The sequence below is a fragment of the Halichondria panicea genome, chromosome 12 (genome assembly GCF_963675165.1).
Source record: "Halichondria panicea chromosome 12, odHalPani1.1, whole genome shotgun sequence".
Taxonomy (NCBI): domain Eukaryota; kingdom Metazoa; phylum Porifera; class Demospongiae; order Suberitida; family Halichondriidae; genus Halichondria; species Halichondria panicea.
In genome coordinates, this window is record NC_087388.1 from 4,718,015 (window position 1) to 4,740,628 (window position 22,614).

General features: G+C 41.5%; 3 protein-coding genes and 1 long non-coding RNA gene across 4 annotated transcripts; 1 reads left to right on the top strand and 3 right to left on the bottom strand.

Moving 5' to 3' along the window:
- Nucleotides 1-22: 22 nt before the first annotated feature.
- On the bottom strand, nt 23-15,774 carry LOC135345215 (protein mesh-like). Its single transcript, XM_064542595.1, has 14 exons — nt 15,458-15,774; nt 12,049-12,342; nt 9,634-9,937; nt 8,390-8,632; nt 7,646-7,947; nt 6,946-7,307; nt 6,491-6,714; nt 5,682-6,218; nt 4,952-5,203; nt 3,957-4,178; nt 3,051-3,176; nt 1,792-1,911; nt 1,106-1,243; nt 23-881 (listed from the first exon to the last, which is right to left on the bottom strand). Exons 1-14 carry the CDS (start codon nt 15,656-15,658, stop codon nt 118-120), a joined length of 4,089 nt encoding a protein of 1,362 aa, XP_064398665.1. The 5' UTR covers nt 15,659-15,774; the 3' UTR covers nt 23-117.
- A 124-nt stretch (nt 15,775-15,898) lies between these two features.
- LOC135345264 (tubulin alpha-1A chain-like) lies at nt 15,899-17,910 on the bottom strand. The gene is made up of 3 exons (XM_064542678.1): nt 17,790-17,910; nt 17,411-17,633; nt 15,899-17,101 (listed from the first exon to the last, which is right to left on the bottom strand). The coding sequence occupies exons 1-3, from the start codon at nt 17,790-17,792 to the stop codon at nt 15,972-15,974; spliced, it is 1,356 nt and encodes a 451-aa protein (XP_064398748.1). The 5' UTR covers nt 17,793-17,910; the 3' UTR covers nt 15,899-15,971.
- Nucleotides 17,879-20,596, top strand: LOC135345493 (nidogen-2-like). The gene is made up of 13 exons (XM_064542910.1): nt 17,879-17,958; nt 18,106-18,186; nt 18,486-18,532; nt 18,772-18,960; nt 19,036-19,161; nt 19,226-19,351; nt 19,396-19,492; nt 19,536-19,619; nt 19,677-19,754; nt 19,895-19,939; nt 20,010-20,030; nt 20,100-20,162; nt 20,238-20,596. Exons 1-13 carry the CDS (start codon nt 17,879-17,881, stop codon nt 20,452-20,454), a joined length of 1,254 nt encoding a protein of 417 aa, XP_064398980.1. The 3' UTR covers nt 20,455-20,596.
- A 1,191-nt stretch (nt 20,597-21,787) lies between these two features.
- On the bottom strand, nt 21,788-22,589 carry LOC135345330 (uncharacterized). The gene is made up of 3 exons (XR_010397703.1): nt 22,518-22,589; nt 22,265-22,463; nt 21,788-22,078 (listed from the first exon to the last, which is right to left on the bottom strand). It is a non-coding gene; the product is annotated as an uncharacterized LOC135345330 (long non-coding RNA).
- Between the last annotated feature and the right edge of the window lie 25 nt (nt 22,590-22,614).

Consider the following 22,614-nt stretch of genomic DNA (forward strand, 5'->3'; position numbering starts at 1 on the left):
CACCCACACATTCAGTAAAACGTACATGATGAATTCATTTACATCCTTGTTAATAAGGATAGATAAAAAAAACCACAAAACATTACATTGCATTATACAATCCAAAAAAGTGATATCTTAAACCTCAGTAGCCTGAGATGACTCTATAGCACTGAATCTGCGTCCATGCAAACCAGCGGGTGTGCTAGCACCTATCTGCAAACTAGTTCTCCTAGGAGAATGTCTGTTCTGAGTTGTTGAAAGTTGAGAATGTTGACTCAAGTCCATGCTCTGCGTATAGTTTGATCGATTCTCAGACGGATTCAAATAGTTATAGTAACCGAACGAGCTCTGAGTTCCTCTAGGAGGCTGCATTTTGCCATTCCCGTTCTGCACATTACCACTTCCACTGTGCAAATATCCGCTTCCGTTCTGTACATATCCATTCCCATTCTGCACGTTACCACTTCCACTGTGCAAATATCCGCTTCCGTTCTGTACGTATCCATTCCCATTCTGCACGTTACCACTTCCACTGTGCAAATATCCGCTTCCGTTCTGTACGTATCTATTCCCATTCTGTATGTTTCTGGGTCCACTGTGAATATAGTTGTTGCTACTTGAGCGCCTGTTAGGTAGATTACTAACACTCGAATGGTTCACGCTATTTAGACCGTCTTGATGAATTTGTGGCAATGAGTGACGATGGTTTTGTTGCATGTGGATGGACATTGACGAACTGTCTGTTGTCGGCGAAGTCTGAATTACACTGTGCAATGGGGCGGATAGTTCGCGTGATAGTGAGAGGCGACGAATCTTCTGTGAGCCCGTGGGTGTGGGGGTGGACTGACGGTGAGCTGTTAGGATCACAGAGTTCGGTCTCATGTCCATGATATCATCGCCTGTATGCATTGGGAGGGAAGAACATGTCAATCCATCATCCATCGTAACAGTATACAATATGGCAATACATGCAGCCGGCAGTGATTAACACATAATAGACTTTGAATCGAGGGATGATTAATAAAAAAGAGTTGTACAAAATTATTAATGCACCCAAACCTACTGGGAAATAACTCTGCAATTGCTGTAAAAATACATTGTGTACACACATTATAAAGATTACCCTTTCTAGTGCTTTGTTTTGGTTTTCTTTTCTTGGACAAGAACCAGGAGAGCAGTAACAGAATGAAAATGATTGTAATCAATAAAGACACTCCAACTACCACACCTACGATAATGATTATCAGGTTCATACTGCCGCCTGTGTGTGTGTGTGTGTGTGTGTGTGTGTGTGTGTGTGTGTGTGTGGTATACTGTTTACCTTAATTGATCAATTGTGGCTAAAAGAAACTATACTGATGCATGCACACCATGCAGTCACAATGCCTTGTGGTCATGGACTCATGGTCTGTCACAGACACAGTTGCTATCACATGTTCCATAGGTTACCACAATCTGTCACTCTTATCCTGACTAAATCCCCACACATCTATTGTGTACATACTAAACTTTCACTTCACCAGGCTCATTGTCTCCAATGTAGCCACTCGTTTTTGAGAAATCATTAACAAGATGCCAACTAAATAACCACAAACTACACAGTTTAAAGGAAGTACTTCCTGCAGACAGGCGGCTCTTACTTGGCATTTGGAGTGCAGGATTTAAGGGTTATCATGGCTTAATTCACACTAACTAATTCATTGGCCTATCATTGTGATGATCAGATTACTCGAAAACTTTGGAGAAACTGTATGTATGCATATTCCCAAGAGTCCATAATAAAGAAGCATTACATGAATACTGACTTACTGCTGCTACAGTTAACTCCAGAGTTGCCACTGGAGCAGCTGCACTGATAACTGGACCCATCAGTATCTGTACACGTACCACCATTCTGACAGGGGTTAGGGGTACAAGGGGAATCGCCACCTGTGTGTGTGTGTGTGTGTGTGTGTGTGTGTGTGTGTGCGTGAGTGTGTGTGTGTGTGTGTGTGTGTGTGTGTGTGTGCGTGCGTGCGTGCGTGTGCGTGTGTGTGTGTGTGTGTGTGGGTGTGTGTGTGTGTGTGTGTGTGTGTGTGCGTGCGTGCGTGTGCGTGTGTGTGTGTGTGTGTGGGTGTGTGTGTGTGTGTGTGTGTGGGTGTGTGTGTGCTATTAATTATGTTTGTGCCAATAATAATTTGATTTTGTCTGCACTATTAAACTATTATGTATAACATGTGTAGGAATGATTATACATGTATGAATTAGCTATTATAATAATGGAAGAAAAATCCCTTCATAGACTCAAGAGTCAGTTAAAACATGAATTTCTATACAGCACAGACTTGATTCCATTCATGAGAGGTCCCTGAGGACTAGTAAGCGTGCTAAAGTGTGCATGGGTCACACGCACTGCAAACACTGGGTGTTTTCACAACAACACAATGATTTTCCCTACAGTCCTAACGCATACCTTGTACGGGTATGGTTGGCATGTAGCTGGAAGCCAAATGTAGTATAGCCTCTTATCATGAAGGGCATAATGTAATGATCTAATATCATTAACAATGCAGAAAATAATTTCCCACACATTGTCATGAAGCGTCATGTTACTAACAGCTGTAGATGCAATGCCAGTATAGTAGATGGGACTTTCAATTGGCACTGGCTCCAATTGTACGAGGTATTTGAGGGGCAATTACTGAGCATGTACGATACAATTAACATATGCATGTACATGTAATAATAGTCAAAGAATGAACAGGTGGTGGGTCGATCACACTATAAATTTCAATACACTGTCATGCGAGACGTGAGTGTTTAATCTGATTTTCTAAGAACCATTTTACAGAACAGGAAATACAAATTATGCGAGTTAATGGCTCATAGAGAAAGCCATTCTTTGCATAGTCTTCCATCATTTTTAGCATGCCAACATGTAACAGACAATCAATCGCAAATTTAAATTAATATTCTACATGTATTTCAGGACTGCAGTTCAATTTGAAGACCATTACTCTTACCACGTACCGTACTAAGCTCTACAAATAAAGAGAGAAACACATGCACAAATCATTACTTGTTCTCACCTAGACCACATACTATGCCACTGAAGTTGGGTGGACAGAGACAGACAAAGCCGGTGTGTGTGATGGTGGTGTTGGGAGAGCACACTCCTCCGTTATCACACTGGTTGGGAGAGCAGGGACTAGTGTCTGCATGTGGGCATGTGTGATGAGTGTACAATCATTGAATACATGTTAGTAATTAGCATCTGCATAAAATTATGGCGCATACACAAAGGTCACACCAATGATAACCTGTATACATACATGTATATATTAACATATACGCTGTTTAGAACTGTCAGCCAGCTAAAAGTTAATTACCATAAACTATGATTTCCGGTGTTTATAGAAACACCTAACTGACACACACGAAAAACCACATCACTCACTCAAATGTAAATTTCAAGCAGAGACACATATACTAAGTGACATTTCGGCTCTCTTAAATAAACATAATGACTACACAGTCAGTTAGTCCTGTCTCTAAAGCACACATGCAAAACACACATTTCCGTGGGTACACGTGGCCAGAAACAACAATCGTTAAACTATTGTTATTATTGAGTATTCTACTTGTGCAATCATTAATAGAGTTGAACTTACATAATAGTTATGGACAGACAAACGGGTAGCTAGAGTGAAGTGCCTCTCTTCAAGTATCACTCAGATAGTGTAAGTGTTAGGGAACACTCGATTAATAATTTTGCATCATTAAACTTGTGATACAGTGGTTTTTTCAATCCTCATGCAATCTTAATTCAACAAACACATTTGCCTCTTTTATAGCCTATTATGTGGTAAACTAGCTTACTATATAAGAGGTGGTTACCTTTGACTAGTGGTTGTTATTACTTTTAGAGGCGGTTAGTACCAATACCCCTAACCAGTATGTGTCTTTTTTAACAACATTAGCACTTTCTAACTCACCGGTCAGTTGACACAGCAGAGTGCCGCTATTCCCTCCAGCAGGACAGTCTCCGCAATAGTGCGACCCTGCTAATAAACCACACCTCTCATCCTGCCCACAAGGGTTGACCGAGCACAGGCTATAGACAGGGGTGTTGCAAGTAGGCCCAGTGTAGCCTTGACTACAGGCACATACGTTGTCCGATACGCAGGCACCGTTAACGCAAAGTGGGGAACAGGTGACTGTGTGCGTGGGTGTGAGGGAGAGAGGGTATGATTATACACATTAGAGAAAAAAAGATGTACATTGGTAATGTTGTCTATATTTGAACCAACTGCATGATGGTGTGTGGTGGGCTTATGCATAAACAACACACACAATAGGAACACACACACAATAGGACAACTAAGCGTGGCCACCCAAGTGGTGATGGGGATTCCTACTAGTAAGGTGTGCCTGTGGGGGCGATTTGAACCCATGGGAAAGGATATGCACTATCTAAATAAGGTAATAAGATAATTAGAACAACTGTTCCCTGGAGCAATTGGTTCACCCCCTACGGAAGAGTGAGTACAAATGCATGATTTGGAATGTGACAACAACAACATCAATTTATTGTGAGAGTGAGTACATTCACTTTTTAGGTATGAGGTGGTCACACAAACGTGATGCAATTCGCCTAACTCCTTATTTGCATGCAACCACCAACCACAATACTGGAACCACACTCCTCTGGCACGTACATATAGCTTATACACACGTATGCTCTTACAGGGCGGCTATGTCAGTGAAACTGTTGGGAAATACAATTTTAGCAACTACAAAAGTGGCCTTCATTGTTTTTGTACGCAGCAGTTCATTTGGGACCTGGCCTTTTACATCACAGCTGGCCTATCTTAAATACGACTTCCTGCTATAATAATAATAAAAACTTCATGGTACTTGATGTACTGCATATATATGACTATACACAATATGATTGTGCAAATGTGTCCACTATCATGCTCTAGCTCACCTCCAACTGACAGCTCTCTCACGCGACGAGACTCAGTAACCATATCCATGGTAATGGCCGCTACACTAACGTTACCTGTCACCAGACCATCGTACAAACAGAACGGGTCACCAGCACACACCGCCATAAGCTCAGGGCTAACTGCACTAGTGTCGGGATTGAATATCGGGGTGAACTGAGAGTTTGAGAAGGCAGAGAAGTTTTGGTAGGGTAGGTAGTTGAAGAGGCTGTCACTGGAGTCTGTAAGCATCCCTGTGTGTGTGTGTGTGTGTGTGTGTGTGTGTGTGTGTGTGTGTGTGTGTGTGTGTGTGTGTGTGTGTGTGTGTGTGTGTGTGTGTGTGTGTGTGTGTGTGGGTAGGTGTGTGGTCAAAGCTATAGTGATAATGATAGCCAGTGAGAGAAGAACACATACCCATACAGGAAGCTTCAATGTAAACAATAGTTATAAATTAACAGTGGAAATACCCACTTCCTGAATATCAGAGCATTTGATAGGTTACAGTACAATGTACACTATGAACTCCTGACATTGTGCACACCACCAGAGGAAGCCCTACACAAGTACCTCCATTATTAGGCTAAAATTGAGTTAATTAGACAAGTGAAAGTGACATGCAACAATGACTTCACTGTTGAATTTTGCACGTGACCAAACCTAATCGAGGCACTCGTGTTGTACTTCCTTTGGTACACAACCACGATACACACAAGATATTTATTATTCCCTCACATGTTAGTCCAAATTGAGAGTGTATATCTTGAGTGGTTGCAGTTAGAGACAGTTGTTGCTCATCGCTTGTTCTTAGGTCGTCGTCAACATTCCCGTTGTACACACCAAGTAATCCGATTGTGTTCTCTCGATAACTTGTTGGCAAGGAGACGGCAATCCGTGATAGAAAACCTTGTTTGGATTTGACCTCTATATAAGCACCACTTTTAAACTCAACTCCAATAGTGCTGTTACCATTATTAAATACAGTGAATTCCTTGAAATCTTGTTCGGTTATTATGCTCAGGTCGATATCAGCACCATTCACAAACACATCAAGACCGTACAAGCCTACAGCAATCATTACAGGGTCGGAATTGCCTTCTTTTGCCGCTACGGCCGTGAAAACGGTTGCCAGGGAGGACCCGAGTGGCCTCATCCGGCCTTGTAGTGTGAACATGTGGTTATTGGCTTGAACTAGAGTGCACTCTCCGTGAGCATTGAATGTATAGGGATGACCATCCAGGGTGATAAAGTGAGGGTCCCCCATTGCCCAGCCTGGAAGGTGCAAGTAAGTGGTATTTTATAGTGTATTCGATTTAAGGAGAAACTGTTTTGCAAGACAATAATTATACGCAAAACTTTATAGTTATGGCCTTAAATCGTATAAGATGACAGAAGTATGTTTCTGACTAGTGACAAAGAAAGCTTTTACAGAAGTAAGGACACCCGGTGTATATAATCAGAGGACTCAACCAACTCCCAACTCAATAGAAATCATGGGCTAGAAGAAAAATTAAAGGTCGGGACTTTTGAGGAATTGTACTTACCAACTGGCGGTGGGTCATATCTTGTTCCATTGTCTGAAGGCCTCAACTCATACACTCGCTGACATGTTGAGACTCCAGTACAGCATGTGATGTACGGCCGCTCATCTTCCAGATAGTTTGAACCACGATCATTCTCTGCAGAAACTTTGTTAACCCTCCCACCTCCTGGATGACTTGTTAGCAAGCTGCCGCTATCGGCATAACAACACTCCTGCTGTGGTTGCCTGAATAAAAGTAAATAGTAGCAGTAATGCTGCATTTTGGGCAATTGTGAGAAATTAGTTTAATGATTCTTTACCAGATCAACTGCCACAGTTGGTAAAGATCGTAAGGCACAATTGAGAGGAATTAGTTTAATGACCCTTTACCAGATCAACTGCCACAGTTGGTAAAGATCATACGGCATACAAACAATAAAAAGACAATAAATTATTATGCATGCATTGCAAGCTTACATTTCTCCAACCATCCTTTGTTTGAAGCAACTTTCTGCTCCAGGGTGGAAGAAATCCATCCATTGAGAGTGATAGTTAGTGTTTCTCAAAAATGACGATTTTTTCACTTGTTTTAGACCAGAATTTGGTAATTGAGCAAGCTCCTTTCTTGGAGGACAAGGCAGTGTCATATCTAACAGTGTTTGGCCTATTTCGTTAGGCTCTGAGTTGTACCAATCCTCACAAAGATAGCGGGTGTTGATATTGGCAACCGCGGGAGCTTCATAGTAATACTGGGCAGACCATTGCGCCACTGAGTCAGACGCAACTGAGTAAAGGTTAGGAGTAGTCAAACTTGAGATTGAGCTTTGCTCCAGAACAACCTACACAAACCAAACAGAAAAAAAATGACAATGCTGCTCGCTGAATATGCAATTAAACTGAGCATAGTACAAAGTTCCAAACTATCAACATCCTAATCTAATACATGTACAGACCCTGAAGTCTGGACAACTAAACATTACGTGAGATATGTACTTGTAAGTGTGCAATTTCTAATGTTTATACACACAAAAACAGATCAATTTCAAGTACTGTACACACGGAAGAGAGTGCATAGTTGCACATGAAAGATTCCTTAAAGATGCCTTTAGCTTGTACATGCATATCATTTCTAGAGAACCAGACACGTACAGTTGCACATGTCCTTGAGATGTCTTACCTTAATAACCACAGGAGCGATATCAGATGTCATCACAGAAGGCTCCGTCACTTTTATCGTCTCAGTACCGTCGTTTGCAGTATTGGACAATAGCGTGGTTCTCTCAGTCCATTGATTATTCACGAGATCAAGCTCGTACAGGATAATATCGACACGGTAATTAGTGGGCGTGGCAGTGGGGAACAGGGTTGGAGGGAGAAACAACTCGGGAGACCAGTTTACGGTGAGAGTATCGTAGGAGGTGAAGGAGAGCGTGTTTGTGTTGATGGCGATGTCCACCGTATGGGAATGTTCCACATCCACTGTTGTGTGTGTGTGTGTGTTTGTGTGGGTGTGTGTGTGGGGGGGGGGAGAGTGTAACTCGTGTGAATACTACATTTTTATAATGTCTAGTCATATCAACACAGTAAGTTTAAAGGCCATAACTGGAGTTCTGTTGGTCCAATACTCACCCTTTTATGATTTTCTAAAAGCTCACGGTGAGCTCTTTGAGATGCAGGGTTCAAATCAAACCTCATTTTTTGAGCCCAATTTTTGACAAAAGAGCGTTGGGGAAAGTGAAAAGATAGCTAAAAAAATTTTTAGTTGAAAGATTACATTGTGTACCATCCAAAAGAACTCTTGCATTCCAAAAAGATTATGAATACTAATGATCTGATCTGAGACTCAAGTTACTGCCGATCAAAGAGTTGAGCCACAGCTCGGGTCCCCGTGGGGATAGTGTGAAGTGCCTATACAACTCACCAGATGTGAATGAAATTTCCCCTGCAGACACTCCATCCACCATCACTCTCAGAACCACTTGGCCCACTCTTTGTAGGGGAGGGGTCACACACACGACCTCAAAGTCCCGGATAGGTGTGGCTTGAACTGGTGTTTGAACTCCGTCAAATTCACACATGATGGTTTGACCACTGAGACAACCTTGGATAGCTATAATGTCTCCACCTAGTACACTGCCATAGGTTGGATGAGCGTGTAGAGTATCTGTACGTATGTGTGTGTGTGGGTGTTGTGTGTGTGTGTGTGGGTGTGCATGTGTGTGTGCATGTGTGTGTGTGTGTGTGTGTGTGTGTGTGAGTGTGTGTGTGTGTGTGTGTGTGTGTGTGTGTGTGTGTGTGTGTGAGTGTGTGTGTGAGTGTGTGTGTGGGTGTATGTGTGTGTGTGTGTGAGTGTGTGTGTGAGTGTGTGTGTGGGTGTATGTGTGTTTGGAAGGGGAGATGGTTAACCTCACCCGCTATAGCATAGCATTGACTTAATGCACAGAATGCACCACATGCACTGTGTTCTTTGTATGAAATATGTAGATGTTTTAGTTTCTGAGAAGTAGGGGTAAGTGTATACAGTACATTGTGGCAGGACAATTGTGACAATTGTGATACTGGTACACAGGTAACCAAATGAGGCATACACTAACAACACCAGTCAGGCAGTCTGGAATGGTTAGTCGCGTAGGTGTGTGCAGCACCTGCATGTTTATATACGTGTAGGCCCAGGTAATTGAGTGGAGGATTATTCTACTGTAGTGACTATATGTAATCAGTAATCATATTACGTACACCACGGTAACCATACACCCTGGCTTCATTATATTATTTTATATACCATATAGCGGGAAATTTTCACAGGTGCAAATTTTCGCTATTTGGCTTCAAAGCCCTCAGAAGAAATGTTCGTGGTTGTAACATTCGCGTTTCAATGCCAGGAAACCACACCCACCACGAGCTTTCCCTGTGAAATACCAGTGTGTGGGAGTTTCTCCCAGTTTTATTTTCACGTTATCTGCTCTGCCCTCAAAAAAGCGAAATGTTGCACCTCACAAGCATTTCCCACTATACGGTACATTTTCATATAAGTGATGTAGACTTCATGAGACACACCCCTCACACCTCCCACCCCCTCACGGTATCAACACAATCTCCACACCCCTTGCACATCTCCCACCCCCTCACATTTCCACACTCCCTCCACACCTCACACACCCTCACCTTGGTTCTCCACACACCCTCCACTGACCACACTCGTACCGGACACCAGAAACACCCACGCACCGGGTAAACCGATATTTGACGTCTTCGTAATATTCACAACACCAGTAGTCTGTGACAAAGGCAGCGTGTAAGAGTTAACACCGTCCCCTGCATTGAACCCAATCTGTGCTGGGACACCGTTTAAGCCGTTGGTTCCCATGGTTTCACTGGTATCTCCCGTCGTCCATTGTATGTCTTTATAGAGGAAGAGGGTGAACAAGCGTCGGCCATCAGTGATCAGTACACACTGGAACGTGTTCAGCTATAGGTAGGGAGAGGGAAGAAAGAAGGATAAACTTTTAATAAATTGTACGAAATATAAATTGCTTTCAAGAGGTTTGCTTAAAGAGTCTCTAAATTTGAACGCTTCAGCGATACATTTCTATGAATTAGCGAGTGTAAGAGTAATGAGCGTCTGACACTCAGATCATATAACTTATTCAGGGAATTCATTTCAGCACCTAATCAGCAAGTCTTTCTCAGCGCTAAAATAAGGCGGGGACGAAATACGTAGGTACAAGATAAAGTGGCAACAATAATTATGATGCTAATCAGCGTTGATAGTGGTGTACTACCATTGGAAGTATCAAGTATCACATGGACAACATTAGTTTATTTAGACTCAAGTTACGAAGGAGGTGTTATAGGACAAACTTAACACCCACTTTTCAGTGGGAGAAAACAAACGATGGCAGAGTGACAATGGATAAATTAAATTCAACACATTCATGCAGGGAGTGAAACAGACTTACGTATGTTACTTGTACATGTATAGCGTACATGCATACCTCATAGCTGATTAGCTTCGTTGATCGGAATACAATGAAATCAAGTGCATGGGCCTGACCGAAACTAATTGATACCCTTCAGCCCACTGGATCAATTATCAAAACTGTCGGATAAGAATTGACGTGTATGTACACACTGTGACCCCCAGGTTTCTTATTAAATAATTCAATTGTAAAGGCTATGTAATATGCACACACAGTGGGGTCATGTTCGAAATTCCCTTCACTCCCACCTTAAAAATTACACGACTAGAAACATGGACTAATTGATCAAAGGTTTCCAGGAAACTAACATAACGTGCATGCAGCAGGGATTTAAAATTGCCCGTACAACACCCTGAGGCATAACCATATTCATTGATCACAAGTACTTATCCAGATGACTTGATATTCACACGCAATCTACAAACAAAACACAAATGACCCAGCTTACCTTTCAACCATGTAAAGTACCCACTCAATGTACATGTATAGTCTAGCTATTGGCAAGTAGTGTGAAGAGTGCACAGCGCCATGCCAGTACACAATTAAGGCTGTGCTATTCATACTGAGCTCTCCTACATAAATACCATTCCCATATACCCACTACATCATTATCATTGCAATGAATATTTCACTATAATTATAATAAAACTATATGAAGTGTACGTAAGATCTCAATAAAAGTTGCGTCAAAAAGTCAAGCTCTAGTGCTCTTGCTCACAATGAGTGGAGCACTTTGATACAAACTTGACACAGTTGGTATCGAGCTATAAGTTGGCCAGTTATAGAGCTGTTTTGTTGGGAAAAAATACGATAAATAACTGTGTTGAGTGATATTGTACATGTATACCAACATCAATAAATTAAGGTAGTAAAACTATGCTTTCAAATAATTATCTAGATATGATTTATACGACCCCCCCTAATCTCAAATGACATTCACATGATACGGTCTGCCTCCAGTTATGCAGAGTCTTGCTGACTCTTGTATTAAATTATTCATGACTCGCAAATATGTGCAGTGCACACTACCGACACTAGTTACCCGACACGTTTCTACGCTATCACAATTAACAGCAACATAGTTTATCCAATGGTGTACCTAACCTTGCTATACATGGCGTCTGTTTTACTTCAATTGTGCTTCCAATAACAGACACAGTAGCAATGAACGTACACAACTAGTGGGACACTTGCAGAGTATTTGATCAAGGTTCGCCACTTTCGGAATCACTTCCAACTATTGTACAACAGATAGACTCTAATTAAAGGTAAACTTGGTTGTCAAACAGATGGAACTTAAACTCAAATCGTATTTGAAGACATGTATAAGTGTAGGTACACGGTGGAGCCGCTCTTAATGAAGAAAGGCCAACTAGGATATACAGACCATGTGCCCATGTAATTATGATCTGTCTAATACGTATTCACACAAAAAATGGGCAAATGTTCATTGATAGTGTTCGTCAGTGCTGCATTGAGCTGTTAGCGTTACATGCTCCTCCACAAAGCTAGGCCACCTCTATTTAACGTATCAAGTGGTCTGTTATGTTCCTTTAGCCACATCAAAAGGATTAGTGGTCCCACCCTCACATTAACATACCTTGTCTGTCTTTCTGAAGTAATACCCGACTCTGTCCCAGGTGATAATGATCAGATTAGTCGCTTGGAAATCTCTATGAGCCATAAATCCGGTGTGCACAAATTCATTTGCTAGCGACAAAAACTCCGCCCCTTCCTCCTTGCGGAAGTACAAGTTTTCGCCATCAATATCAGGTCTTGTGTCTACATCAGCCCAGAATGGCGCTATTGCCATTTCTGAGCCAGAGAGAGGAAAAGTATCGGATTTCCATTCTTGAAGGGTGTCCCCAAAGCTGATAATGCCGTTATTGTTAGCCTGTGTGTGTGTGTGTGTGTGTGTGTGTGTGTGTGTGTGTGTGTGTGTGTGTGTGTGTGTGTGTGTGTGTGTGTGTGTGTGTGTGTGTGTGTGTGTGTGTGTGTGTGTGTATTTGTGTGTGTGTGTGTGTGTGTGTGTGTGTGTGTGTGTGTGTGTGTGTGTGTGTGTGTGTGTGTGTGTGTGTGTGTGTGTGTGTGTGTGTGTGTGTGTGTGTGTGTGTGTGTGTGTGTGTGTGTGTGTGTGTGCATTTGTGTCTACGAGAAGCTTAAATTATGATCTAGTAGATGAGTTATAGATGCATATGATTTCAAGGAACACATTGGGAATAAAACCGCTTTGTCCAATATTTAATTGGGAGGATAAAAATCAGTATAGTTTACAAAAAGAAAAGGTCCATGTTCTTGGGACAGCCTTTATAGAGTATCCGTGGAGCTGTGGTATCCCTAAACTGGATGATCTTAGCTGGCACTTATACCTTTTGCTATTGGAAACCATGTACTTTGGCTCGCTAGCGGGTCCATACTTGAAGCATAAAGATCGTAACTATAACATTGGATACGTAAACACATATTTCGAGCTTGCTCAAGGAAATATTGTACCCACGGCAAACATGGCTTTAAGAACACAACATTATAGTGTGCCTCCTCAAAACAAATGGACATACCAATTCCCAGTGCTTAAACAAAGTAGACATAAGCTCATGGAAATTCTCTCCCACGAGGATATATATAGTGTATATTGTTATAGGAAGTTTGTTGAACAAATTCATGTCCCGTGTGGTCACCGATTATCATAATAGAGCCACAACATGCATTCCATAATCAGCACTCTTTGTCATCATCTTCGAAAGTTTCTGCATCAGCTAAATCATGATAACCGTAACTAGTAACTGTAAAGTATCAAATATCATGTCTGAACTCAACTGTGAACTATCAACTACGAGTAACACTCAGATATCGTAGCTATACAGTGTGAATTTTCGAAGCCGAAGTAGCGACCGTTTTCAATCCTGGTCTCAATTCCACACAACACTTTGCCTCTTTTACAGTGTATTACATGTAACTGTATGTACGCCTTAACAGGTAGATATCTAGAACGTAGTTGTGGGTAATTTTGTCTAGAGGTGGTTTGTACGTACCAACCACCACCGACCAGTATGGCCACATCCATGGCTATTTAACAAATTTTGAAGCTGTACCAATATAGTGAATACGTGTCTCATATAGGAAAGAGCTGGAATTAGTGTGAACACTTGCTAGTCACCCAAACAAACAGCAAACTCAAAGAGATGCGTAATTGACGTTGCAATGGGAGGAAACATTTAAACAGCGGAATATTTACATTGTGCATTCCTTGAGCAGGTAGTTATACTCCACTCTGTATGATTAATGATCCTACAATTGCTCAATATCTATAGTTAACTACATTTTAACCGTTGAACAAATTTGCTGCATGACTACAATTACTTAGTTTGATTATTTTGTTTGTGTTCAGTATTCCTCCTACGAATACCAACCAAGCATGTAATAATTATTCGAAGTACTATAATTATACTTCTTTTGGTTCTGAGAAACGTACGGCTTCATTCCTTCGATTCGAGAAGTTGTGCAGTTGTAGCAAATACAATTCGCTGTATTATTAGTTTCACTACGATCATTTTATTATACTCCCTTTATAGGGGGGGTACTTGCCCTGGCCTGATTGAAAGAATAATTCTCCATTTGTTTTGCAACTAGCGAGAGGGGGAGGAGGTCAAAAAATGCACAAGTTGTAAGTAACATATGTAGGAACAGTATCAATACCCGCACTGTGTATTAGCTATGGATATCTGCTTACTAGGTGTGACTGGGCTGGTGGGGGTGGGAGTGGGGGGGGGGATCAATCTGTCAAAGGCAGGGACAAACCTATCTAATAAAATTAGGATTATAGTGTATCGCATTACGTTCAGACGGATATTTGACCTGCTGAGAAGACTACCATGTAGGAATCTCATCATAATTCATTTTAGCATACTTATAATAGTGCAGACCAGACTTAGTGTACGGAGGCTGCTGCCACTATCATAGCCACACTTCGAAATTATGATATGCTGCTAATCGCTATCACCATGGTAGGTTTGTTGGGTGAAACGACACTTAATTTACATCAACAGTGCAAACGAGGGAATAACTTTGCTTCATCTATATTATCACTATGTACACAATTAATGCGAATAATGATATTACTCGGCTATCGATCAAATACCAGGCATCTAGTGCTAGTGCACAGGATAATCACTAGGTGATTACGCGCTCGCACAAATTGGTAGTTTACAAAACATGCTGGAGGTGCTGTAAGCCGGCCGGCATATCAATTCTACATTAGAAATTAATCTGCAGCAATATTGACATCATATCAAGTTGCTCTCAAGCACCATGCAATAATAATTAAAGCATGTGCTATATGTAAAACATATCTGTTTGATAGCCATTGAGGCAATACAAACATGTCATGGGCCAATAACCAGCATACACACAGACAAGCTCAAGCTGTTATAATGGCTTCAAAACATACTTTAACACGGTTAATTGAGTTTAAAAGAGCTCGTGTATCAACAGTAAGCTACCATCTATATTGTTGCTACCCACACAATCAACAGCGAATGATATTACTCGTCTTTGTCTTCAAATGCCAGGCACCTAGTGCTCTTTTCACTGCACAAAGCTGTTAGCAATGTTTACAAGCAAGGAGCTCATTTATATTTACATTTTAAAATGTTTCTGCTGTCTTTTACACTACAACTACCTGACCATTTCTGGTAATTAACACATTCCCATAAGGGAGTTAAGTACACTACACTATTGTGGTTTATTGAAGGGTTATGCTTGAGCTATAGGATGGAGCATACTACAATTTGGATCAAAGGAAGCCAATCATTGTCTAACACAGACGGGTCTGCATCTACGGTAACTATAACAATAACAATAAAAATACAAAATGTGTCGGTATTTTTTGTCAAAACAAGGACGACAAATGTCGTATTTATTCATCATTGCATTGTGCTTCAACGGAATACAATATGCAGCTCAGATTATTGATAATAATCGTGAGGTCTTATCAATAGATCTAGACTCACAAAAAGGGTTGTTCGCTGAATTTTGTTATAGAATGGCATCTCCCTGTCCAGGTGAATAGGAGGGCTGGACAAGTCATCATTTGGTGAGGCCAGTGTATCACCATGGACTGGTCCAAACGAGAACAGACTGTTAGGCTGCAGAGCACCATGACATGACAGCAAACCGCAGAATATGGAGACCACGCGTAGTGATAGCTGCATTGTAGATTTAGCTTTAGCTCTAGCTCTAGAGTATTCTACACTGTAAGAAACTACTTAGCAGCTTTAGAAGCTAAGGTATATAGTTCTGAAATGTAAATACATGTACACAAAACGTTTTGCCTAAGGCATTGTACGTGTGGGTGTCAGCCACGCCCTCTTGGATGGGATGTTGATGATAATATCTACATGTACATGTACATGTACATGTATGCTATCAAAACCCACCCCCCAACATGTACAGGTATGAAGAATACATAATTATAATTTAAGAATCAAGAATGCAATCACAGTTTTAACAGCTAGTCCAGCAGTTCTAATAATCCTCTCCTTCTTCCTCTCCCTCCTCATTGGTGGTATCCACTCCGACTTCTTCGTAATCTTTCTCAAGAGCAGCAAGATCTTCACGGGCCTCAGAGAACTCTCCCTCTTCCATACCCTCTCCAACATACCAGTGGACAAAGGCACGCTTGGCATACATCAGATCAAACTTGTGATCAAGACGAGCCCAAGCCTCGGCAATAGCAGTCGTATTGGACAACATACAAACAGCACGTTGCACTTTAGCAAGATCTCCACCAGGGACAACAGTAGGAGGCTGGTAGTTGATGCCGACCTTGAATCCAGTTGGACACCAATCAACAAACTGGATTGTACGCTTGGTCTTAATGGTAGCAATTGCGGCATTCACATCCTTGGGAACAACATCACCACGATATAACATACAGCAGGCCATGTATTTACCATGACGAGGGTCGCACTTAACCATTTGATTGGCTGGTTCAAAGCAGGAATTAGTGATTTCAGATACACTAAGCTGCTCATGGTAGGCTTTTTCAGCTGAGATGACAGGAGCATAGGTCACCAGAGGGAAATGGATGCGAGGATAGGGCACAAGATTTGTTTGGAACTCAGTGAGGTCCACATTCAAGGCACCGTCGAATCGAAGAGAGGCGGTGATGGAAGATACAATCTGTCCAATAAGACGATTGAGGTTGGTGTAAGTGGGCCGTTCAATATCGAGGTTCCTTCGGCAAATGTCGTAAATAGCTTCGTTGTCAACCATGAAAGCACAGTCGGAATGCTCAAGAGTGGTATGGGTGGTCAGGATGGAGTTGTAGGGCTCAACAACAGCAGTAGAGATCTGAGGGGCCGGGTAGATAGCAAATTCCAATTTTGATTTCTTTCCATAATCGACGGAGAGGCGCTCCATGAGCAGTGAAGCAAATCCAGAGCCAGTGCCACCACCAAAGGAGTGGAAGATGAGAAATCCTTGAAGACCAGTGCATTGGTCAGCCAGTTTTCGCACTCTGTCCAAAACGAGATCGACAATTTCTTTTCCAACAGTGTAATGGCCACGAGCGTAGTTGTTAGCTGCATCCTCTTTGTTTGTGATGAGCTGCTCAGGGTGGAAGAGTTGACGGTATGTGCCCGTTCGAACCTCATCTACAAAAGGAAGCAAAAATACGTGTGAAATGTAACAACAAAATTCCATCACTTTTCACATTGGGCTGCTAAACAAATGTTCACAAGTTTACCGTATAGCGCCAAATTTAAAATTTTTCGACCAAACATTTCGCAGGTTATATTTTTGAGAATACTCCCTTACATCAATGGAAATAACTGCGTTCAATGATTCCAAATTTCGAGACGCAACATTTTTAGAGATTTAGGTCAATCCGCAAAAAACTGCAAAAAGTATACCCCTCAAATAATTATGTTTGCAACACAGTAATATAGCTGAATCTCACTTACCGATTACGGTTGGTTCCAAATCCACAAAAACGGCACGTGGAACATGCTTTCCAGCTCCAGTCTCACTGAAGAAGGTGTTGAAGGAATCGTCTCCGCCTCCAATGGTCTTGTCCGAGGGCATCTGACCGTCTGGTTGGATTCCATGCTCCAAGCAGTAGAGCTCCCAGCATGCATTGCCAATTTGCACACCGGCTTGACCAACGTGGATGGAGATACACTCGCGCTGCAGGAAAGACGAGAGTAAATCTGAACTATAGCAAAATTGTCAAGGGCTAGTCAGATAGCTGGGGGGCATGCAACACATGCATGGTAATGGTAATCTAGATTTCTATCCACATAGGGATCCGAATCATGCTGCTCTAGATTGCCTGGAGCTTACCATTGTGGATTTTTGCACTAAAAGTTAGCTTGATGAAGAAGATGGATGTTGAAGGAGTTCTGATCAGCGTTTAGAAGGACACGGTAACGATGTCTTCCCTGGAGCCAAGGCGAATGAATATCGGAGCAAGTCTGCAACTTTTGTACAGTTCCGTTGCTATGATTTTGACGTAAGAACCATGGCAACAATGTTTTCCAGCACTTCTGCGCATGTGCAGAGAAGTTTTAGGTTGATACTGGATCAGGCAGCAGCTTTGTGATGTAAGGAATTGAGTGTAAGAATTTCACCAACACAATTGCACAATTTGTTTGCACAGAGACGAGTCATTTTCGACTACCGAGTACTTGTCTCCAGGATCTCTTTGCTTCCTCGACGACAACCTGGGGGTGGTAGAAAGGTGAGAAAAACTTGTTCAGAGAATCACAGTCTCATATTGAGTGCTTATTGTTCCAGTATGCACACAGAAATTGAAGATACTCCAACCTCAGAATTCAGAGTCTCTTTTCTCTATACCAATCCCCAAATAATTATGGCTGGTCCAATGTAAAGGTTTTGCACAATACAATGTATGAATGTTCAATGTCCTTGCTGTATAATTATAGTAAAGAAATAAATTATGACACATGCATTGGAGAGGAGAGTCTTACCTCGAGAAAGCTTTTTACTGTGTTGTTCATTTTGCATATGTTTTCTTAGGAATTTTACTGATTGTGCAGTGCCAAATGGTCTATACCTGTTGCGAGGTATGTGTTTTGCAAATTTATATCCATGATAATTACATTATATTTTTTCACATGTGGCAACTTTGGAACTACTATAGTATTCGTCAGTTATCTTTTACGTAAGTTTCTTTGAGGACTTCACTCCGTGCAATTTAATTTACTTTGTGTTTATGCCTTTTCAGGTATATACATTCGTGAAGATGGATCTAACCCCTTTCGCCCTATAATTATGTACAATCTTGTGTTTTAATTAATATTAGCGTGTATTACTACAGTTGATTGTGGTTCCCTCACTAATCCCACCAATGGACAAGTGGACACATCAAATGGAACCACCCTTGGGAGTACAGCTATCTACAACTGCAGCACTGGCTTTACTCTCAATGGAAACAGCTCCAGGACTTGTGGTAGCGATGGACAATGGAGTGGGTTCCAACCAACTTGTGAAGGTAGGTTATTATAATTATTGTCCCAATTAATCATCAGAAAGAATTAATGACTATCACCTGCTTCTCTTTCAACAGTGCTAGATCCATGTCAATCTAATCCTTGTGACGTCAACGCAACGTGCACTAGAAACAGCGTGTCGAATTCTAATTTCACATGTGCCTGCAACTTGGGACTTGTGGGAGATGGTTTCACTTGTGAAAGTAAGTGTAAAATGATAGAAATACGTATAGATTATTCAGCAAGATTAACGCCAACTTTCTTCAGCTCCTGGTCCATGCCATTCTAATCCCTGTGATGTCAATGCTGTATGTACCAGAGACAGTGTACTGAATTTTAATTTCACATCTGCTTGCAATTCTGGATTTATGGGAGATGGTTTTACTTGTGACAGTAAGTGTTTTGCATGCTTTTGAGGTATATAATCATCAATGCAGTATTAGCTTCTGGGTCTGGGTCTGGTGAACTTGCTTGTAAGTGTAATAGGAGTGTGGAGTGTAGCATCGAGGGGAAGCTGACTGGCCAATCAGAAGCGTGAGGCTTGTTCTTTACCAAAGTATCATACTCTTATTCTCAGTACTGTGACTGGTATGGACCTCAAGTGTACTATTATGTTCTCAAATGAGGGGATTGATACTGGATCAGGCAGCAACTTTGTGATGTAAGGAATTGAGTGTAAGAATTTCAGCCAACAAAATTGCACAATTTGTTTGCACAGAGACGAGTCATTCTTGACTACTGAGTACTTGTCTTCAGGATCTCTTTGCTTCCTCGACAACCTGGGGGTGGTAGAAAAGTGAGACAAACTTGTTCAGAGAATCACAGTCTCATAATGAGTGCTTAATATTGTTCCAGTATGCACACAGAAATTGGAGATACCCTAACCTCAGAATTCATAGCCTCCTCTCTATAATTATACCATTCCTTTTCTTTTAGGAATTGTACTGATTGTGCAGTACCAAACGGTTTGCCTGTTCAGAGGTATGTGTTTTTCAAATTTGTATATCCATGACGTTTATTATTCTCTCACATGCGCCAACTCTGGAAATAGTATTCGTCCGTTAATGTTTACGTAAGTTTCGTCGAGGACTTTGTTTATGGGCAATTGGTTATAATTTGCTTTTTGTTTACGCCTTTTCAGGTACATTCGTGAGGATGGATCTTTTGGCAGTGGTAATGTGACAAGTGACAACATGAACCAACAGTAAGTCAAAACTAAGTACCATTCTGCTAAGCTCTGGTAACGATAATCTTATTGCATTTTATGTTCCCCTCTCAGGTTTGCGTTCGGTGTTGGTTTTGATCTGGAAACACCGTATGACATACATGTAGATAGTAGAGGTCTGGACAATGAGAACCAGTGCTCCTTGGACAATCTCTTGCAGTGGCTCTCTACACAACCCCCACCCCTCTACACAGCCGAGTGCAGAGAGGGTTTAGACGGAGAAAGCACCGACATATTCTTTATTGTTGAGTGCCCGAATATGGGTGGTTAGTCTGACTCTTTTTTTATTTACTTAGAGATTCTAGTTTTTTGGCATGGACAGTCATATTTTTTGTATATAGGACATGTTTATTAGCGTATTGTTACAACACTATAAATATCCCATTTTGCCCCAATAATAATTTATCATCGAACCATTTTGTGCCTGCATCCTTGGTCATTGCCCCACCTCTTGACGAACTCTGTTCAGCAGTCCTCCTGCTACGGTGAGAGATTGCGTGCTTGTGCCAATTCCGAAGCCTCTTGAAAACCCATGCCTTAGCTCCAAATCTCTGTGGATAGGTATATATTCTTATCAGGTACAGGTCTAGCCTCATTCCCTCAGACCTCCAATTTGGCTTCAAACAGACACAGATCTATGTACTGGAGTGCTCAAGAATTTATATAGATCTAGTCTCCCAATATCTGCATGGTGGTTCCTTTCGATGAGTTAATCGGTAATCATGCTGTTCTATTTAAGTTGCTCATGGATAGGAATCTTCCTTGCACAGTGCTGCACTTTTTGTTCTCGTGGTACAAAGATAAAGAAATAGCTGTTCGCTGGAATTGGAAACATCTGGAATTACAAATTATGTAGATGACAGCTAGGGCGGTGTCCTCTCTCCAGTTCTATTATAATGAGCTGCTCTAGCTACGGCGGTGTACTCTCTCTCCAGGTATTTCCCCCCTTTAGACGTCTACTACTAATCCAAATACAATAGCAGTGACTAGAGTAAGTCGCCGAACTCCGTCAGACATCAAATTGCATCAGGTAAAAGGGCGTGTAACGCACAAACAAAACAAGACTGATTCAAACTAATTACACACACTAACAGATGGCCATGGGCCTATTATTGTCCAGCGAAAACTTGGATAGGCCAAGTCGCTTCCAGTCCGAGCAGTAATAACTTGAAAAAAACCACCGAATTTTTCCTGCACTCTATCTAGATTGTACTCAGCTTGTGTCAGTTAGCTCTAGCTGTGTAGTTTGGCAAAAACGGCGATCGGTACGTTCTGACAAAAATCGAAAAATTCGGTGGTTTTTTTCAAGTTATTACTGCTCGGACTGGAAGCGACTTGGCCTATCCAAGTTTTCGCTGGACAATAGGCCCATGGCCATCTGTTAGTGTGTGTAATTAGTTTGAATCAGTCTTGTTTTGTTTGTGCGTTACACGCCCTTTTACCTGACGCAATTTGATGTCTGACGGAGTTCGGCGACTTACTCTATGTAATTTAAAAAAGATTGTACAATTGTGATTGATATCACTGGCAAGCACAGTTTGTTAAGTATCTTCATTTCCCTGCTGCAAGACACATATATTTTTGTGGCAGTTGCACTAACAAAATTTAAACCCAAATATTTTTTTTTCTACTAAACTTGTGACAAGTTGTTGTGCATGTTAATATAAACTTAAGACGGTTATAATTATAGCTAATCGAGACAAATTTTAGTTGGGCTATACAAAAGGCAATAAATATACTGTTCTCATGGTATACACACTATTTATAATAGATCTAGTAACTATGACCATAATTATTTATATACATTATTTCCATAATAATTGTTGTCTGCTCAGTCAGGCACAGGGTTGCTCGTAACACTTAAACTTTTCACTGGTTCTCTCCCGAGCACGTACCTAAAGTGCACAAGAGAATACAACTAACACTACATGGACCATGGGAAGCATATTATGGGCTATACCAGCCTCGTCCCCATGCATGCCCACTTTCTCTTCTCATTATCTAATAAGAAATTTATGCTACTCAAACCATGGATTACTTATGCTCGACTCATATCTAAAGCGAGTAATACTTATAGTTACCTTGAGATAGGCCTCTCCATCAGCTCGTCTCGTACACACCGCCCACCTTCTGAAACACTTGGCCTTGTTGAACTCATTCTCAATACCAGAGCACGTTTTGCAGCTACTTATCAGGGGGCGATACTCATCGTCATAGTAACAGGTATGACAATAGGTAACACGGCACTTTGCATCACACATGACACCCTCAGGTTCTCTCCTGATGGATTAGACAACAGTTTAAAGTTAAGTGCATGTGAATGTATGAACTCACAGGGTACAAAGTGCTGTTCTGGTAGGCCGGGTTGAGCAATACTCCACAGTGCAATATGGTGGACAGTTAGCCTCGATCCCAGGCCGAGTTTTCGCTT

Bases quoted from the DNA above. Each gene is read 5' to 3' on its own strand.
- LOC135345215 (XM_064542595.1), bottom strand. From the start codon at position 15,658: ATGCAGCTATCACTACGCGTGGTCTCCATATTCTGCGGTTTGCTGTCA. The intron at 7,308-7,645 runs GTAAGACATCTC...TGGTTTGTGTAG, and splicing joins TCGCTCCTGTGGTTATTAAG to GTTGTTCTGGAGCAAAGCTC. The intron at 1,912-3,050 runs GTGAGAACAAGT...ACACACACACAG, and splicing joins TGGCATAGTATGTGGTCTAG to GTGGCGATTCCCCTTGTACC.
- LOC135345264 (XM_064542678.1), bottom strand. The intron at 17,102-17,410 runs GTAAGTGAGATT...TTCCTTTTGTAG, and splicing joins TTTGGAACCAACCGTAATCG to ATGAGGTTCGAACGGGCACA.
- LOC135345493 (XM_064542910.1), top strand. From the start codon at position 17,879: ATGTCTTCCCTGGAGCCAAGGCGAATGAATATCGGAGCAAGTCTGCAA. The intron at 19,493-19,535 runs GTGAGGCTTGTT...TCTTATTCTCAG, and splicing joins CTGACTGGCCAATCAGAAGC to TACTGTGACTGGTATGGACC. The intron at 20,163-20,237 runs GTAAGTCAAAAC...TTCCCCTCTCAG, and splicing joins AGTGACAACATGAACCAACA to GTTTGCGTTCGGTGTTGGTT.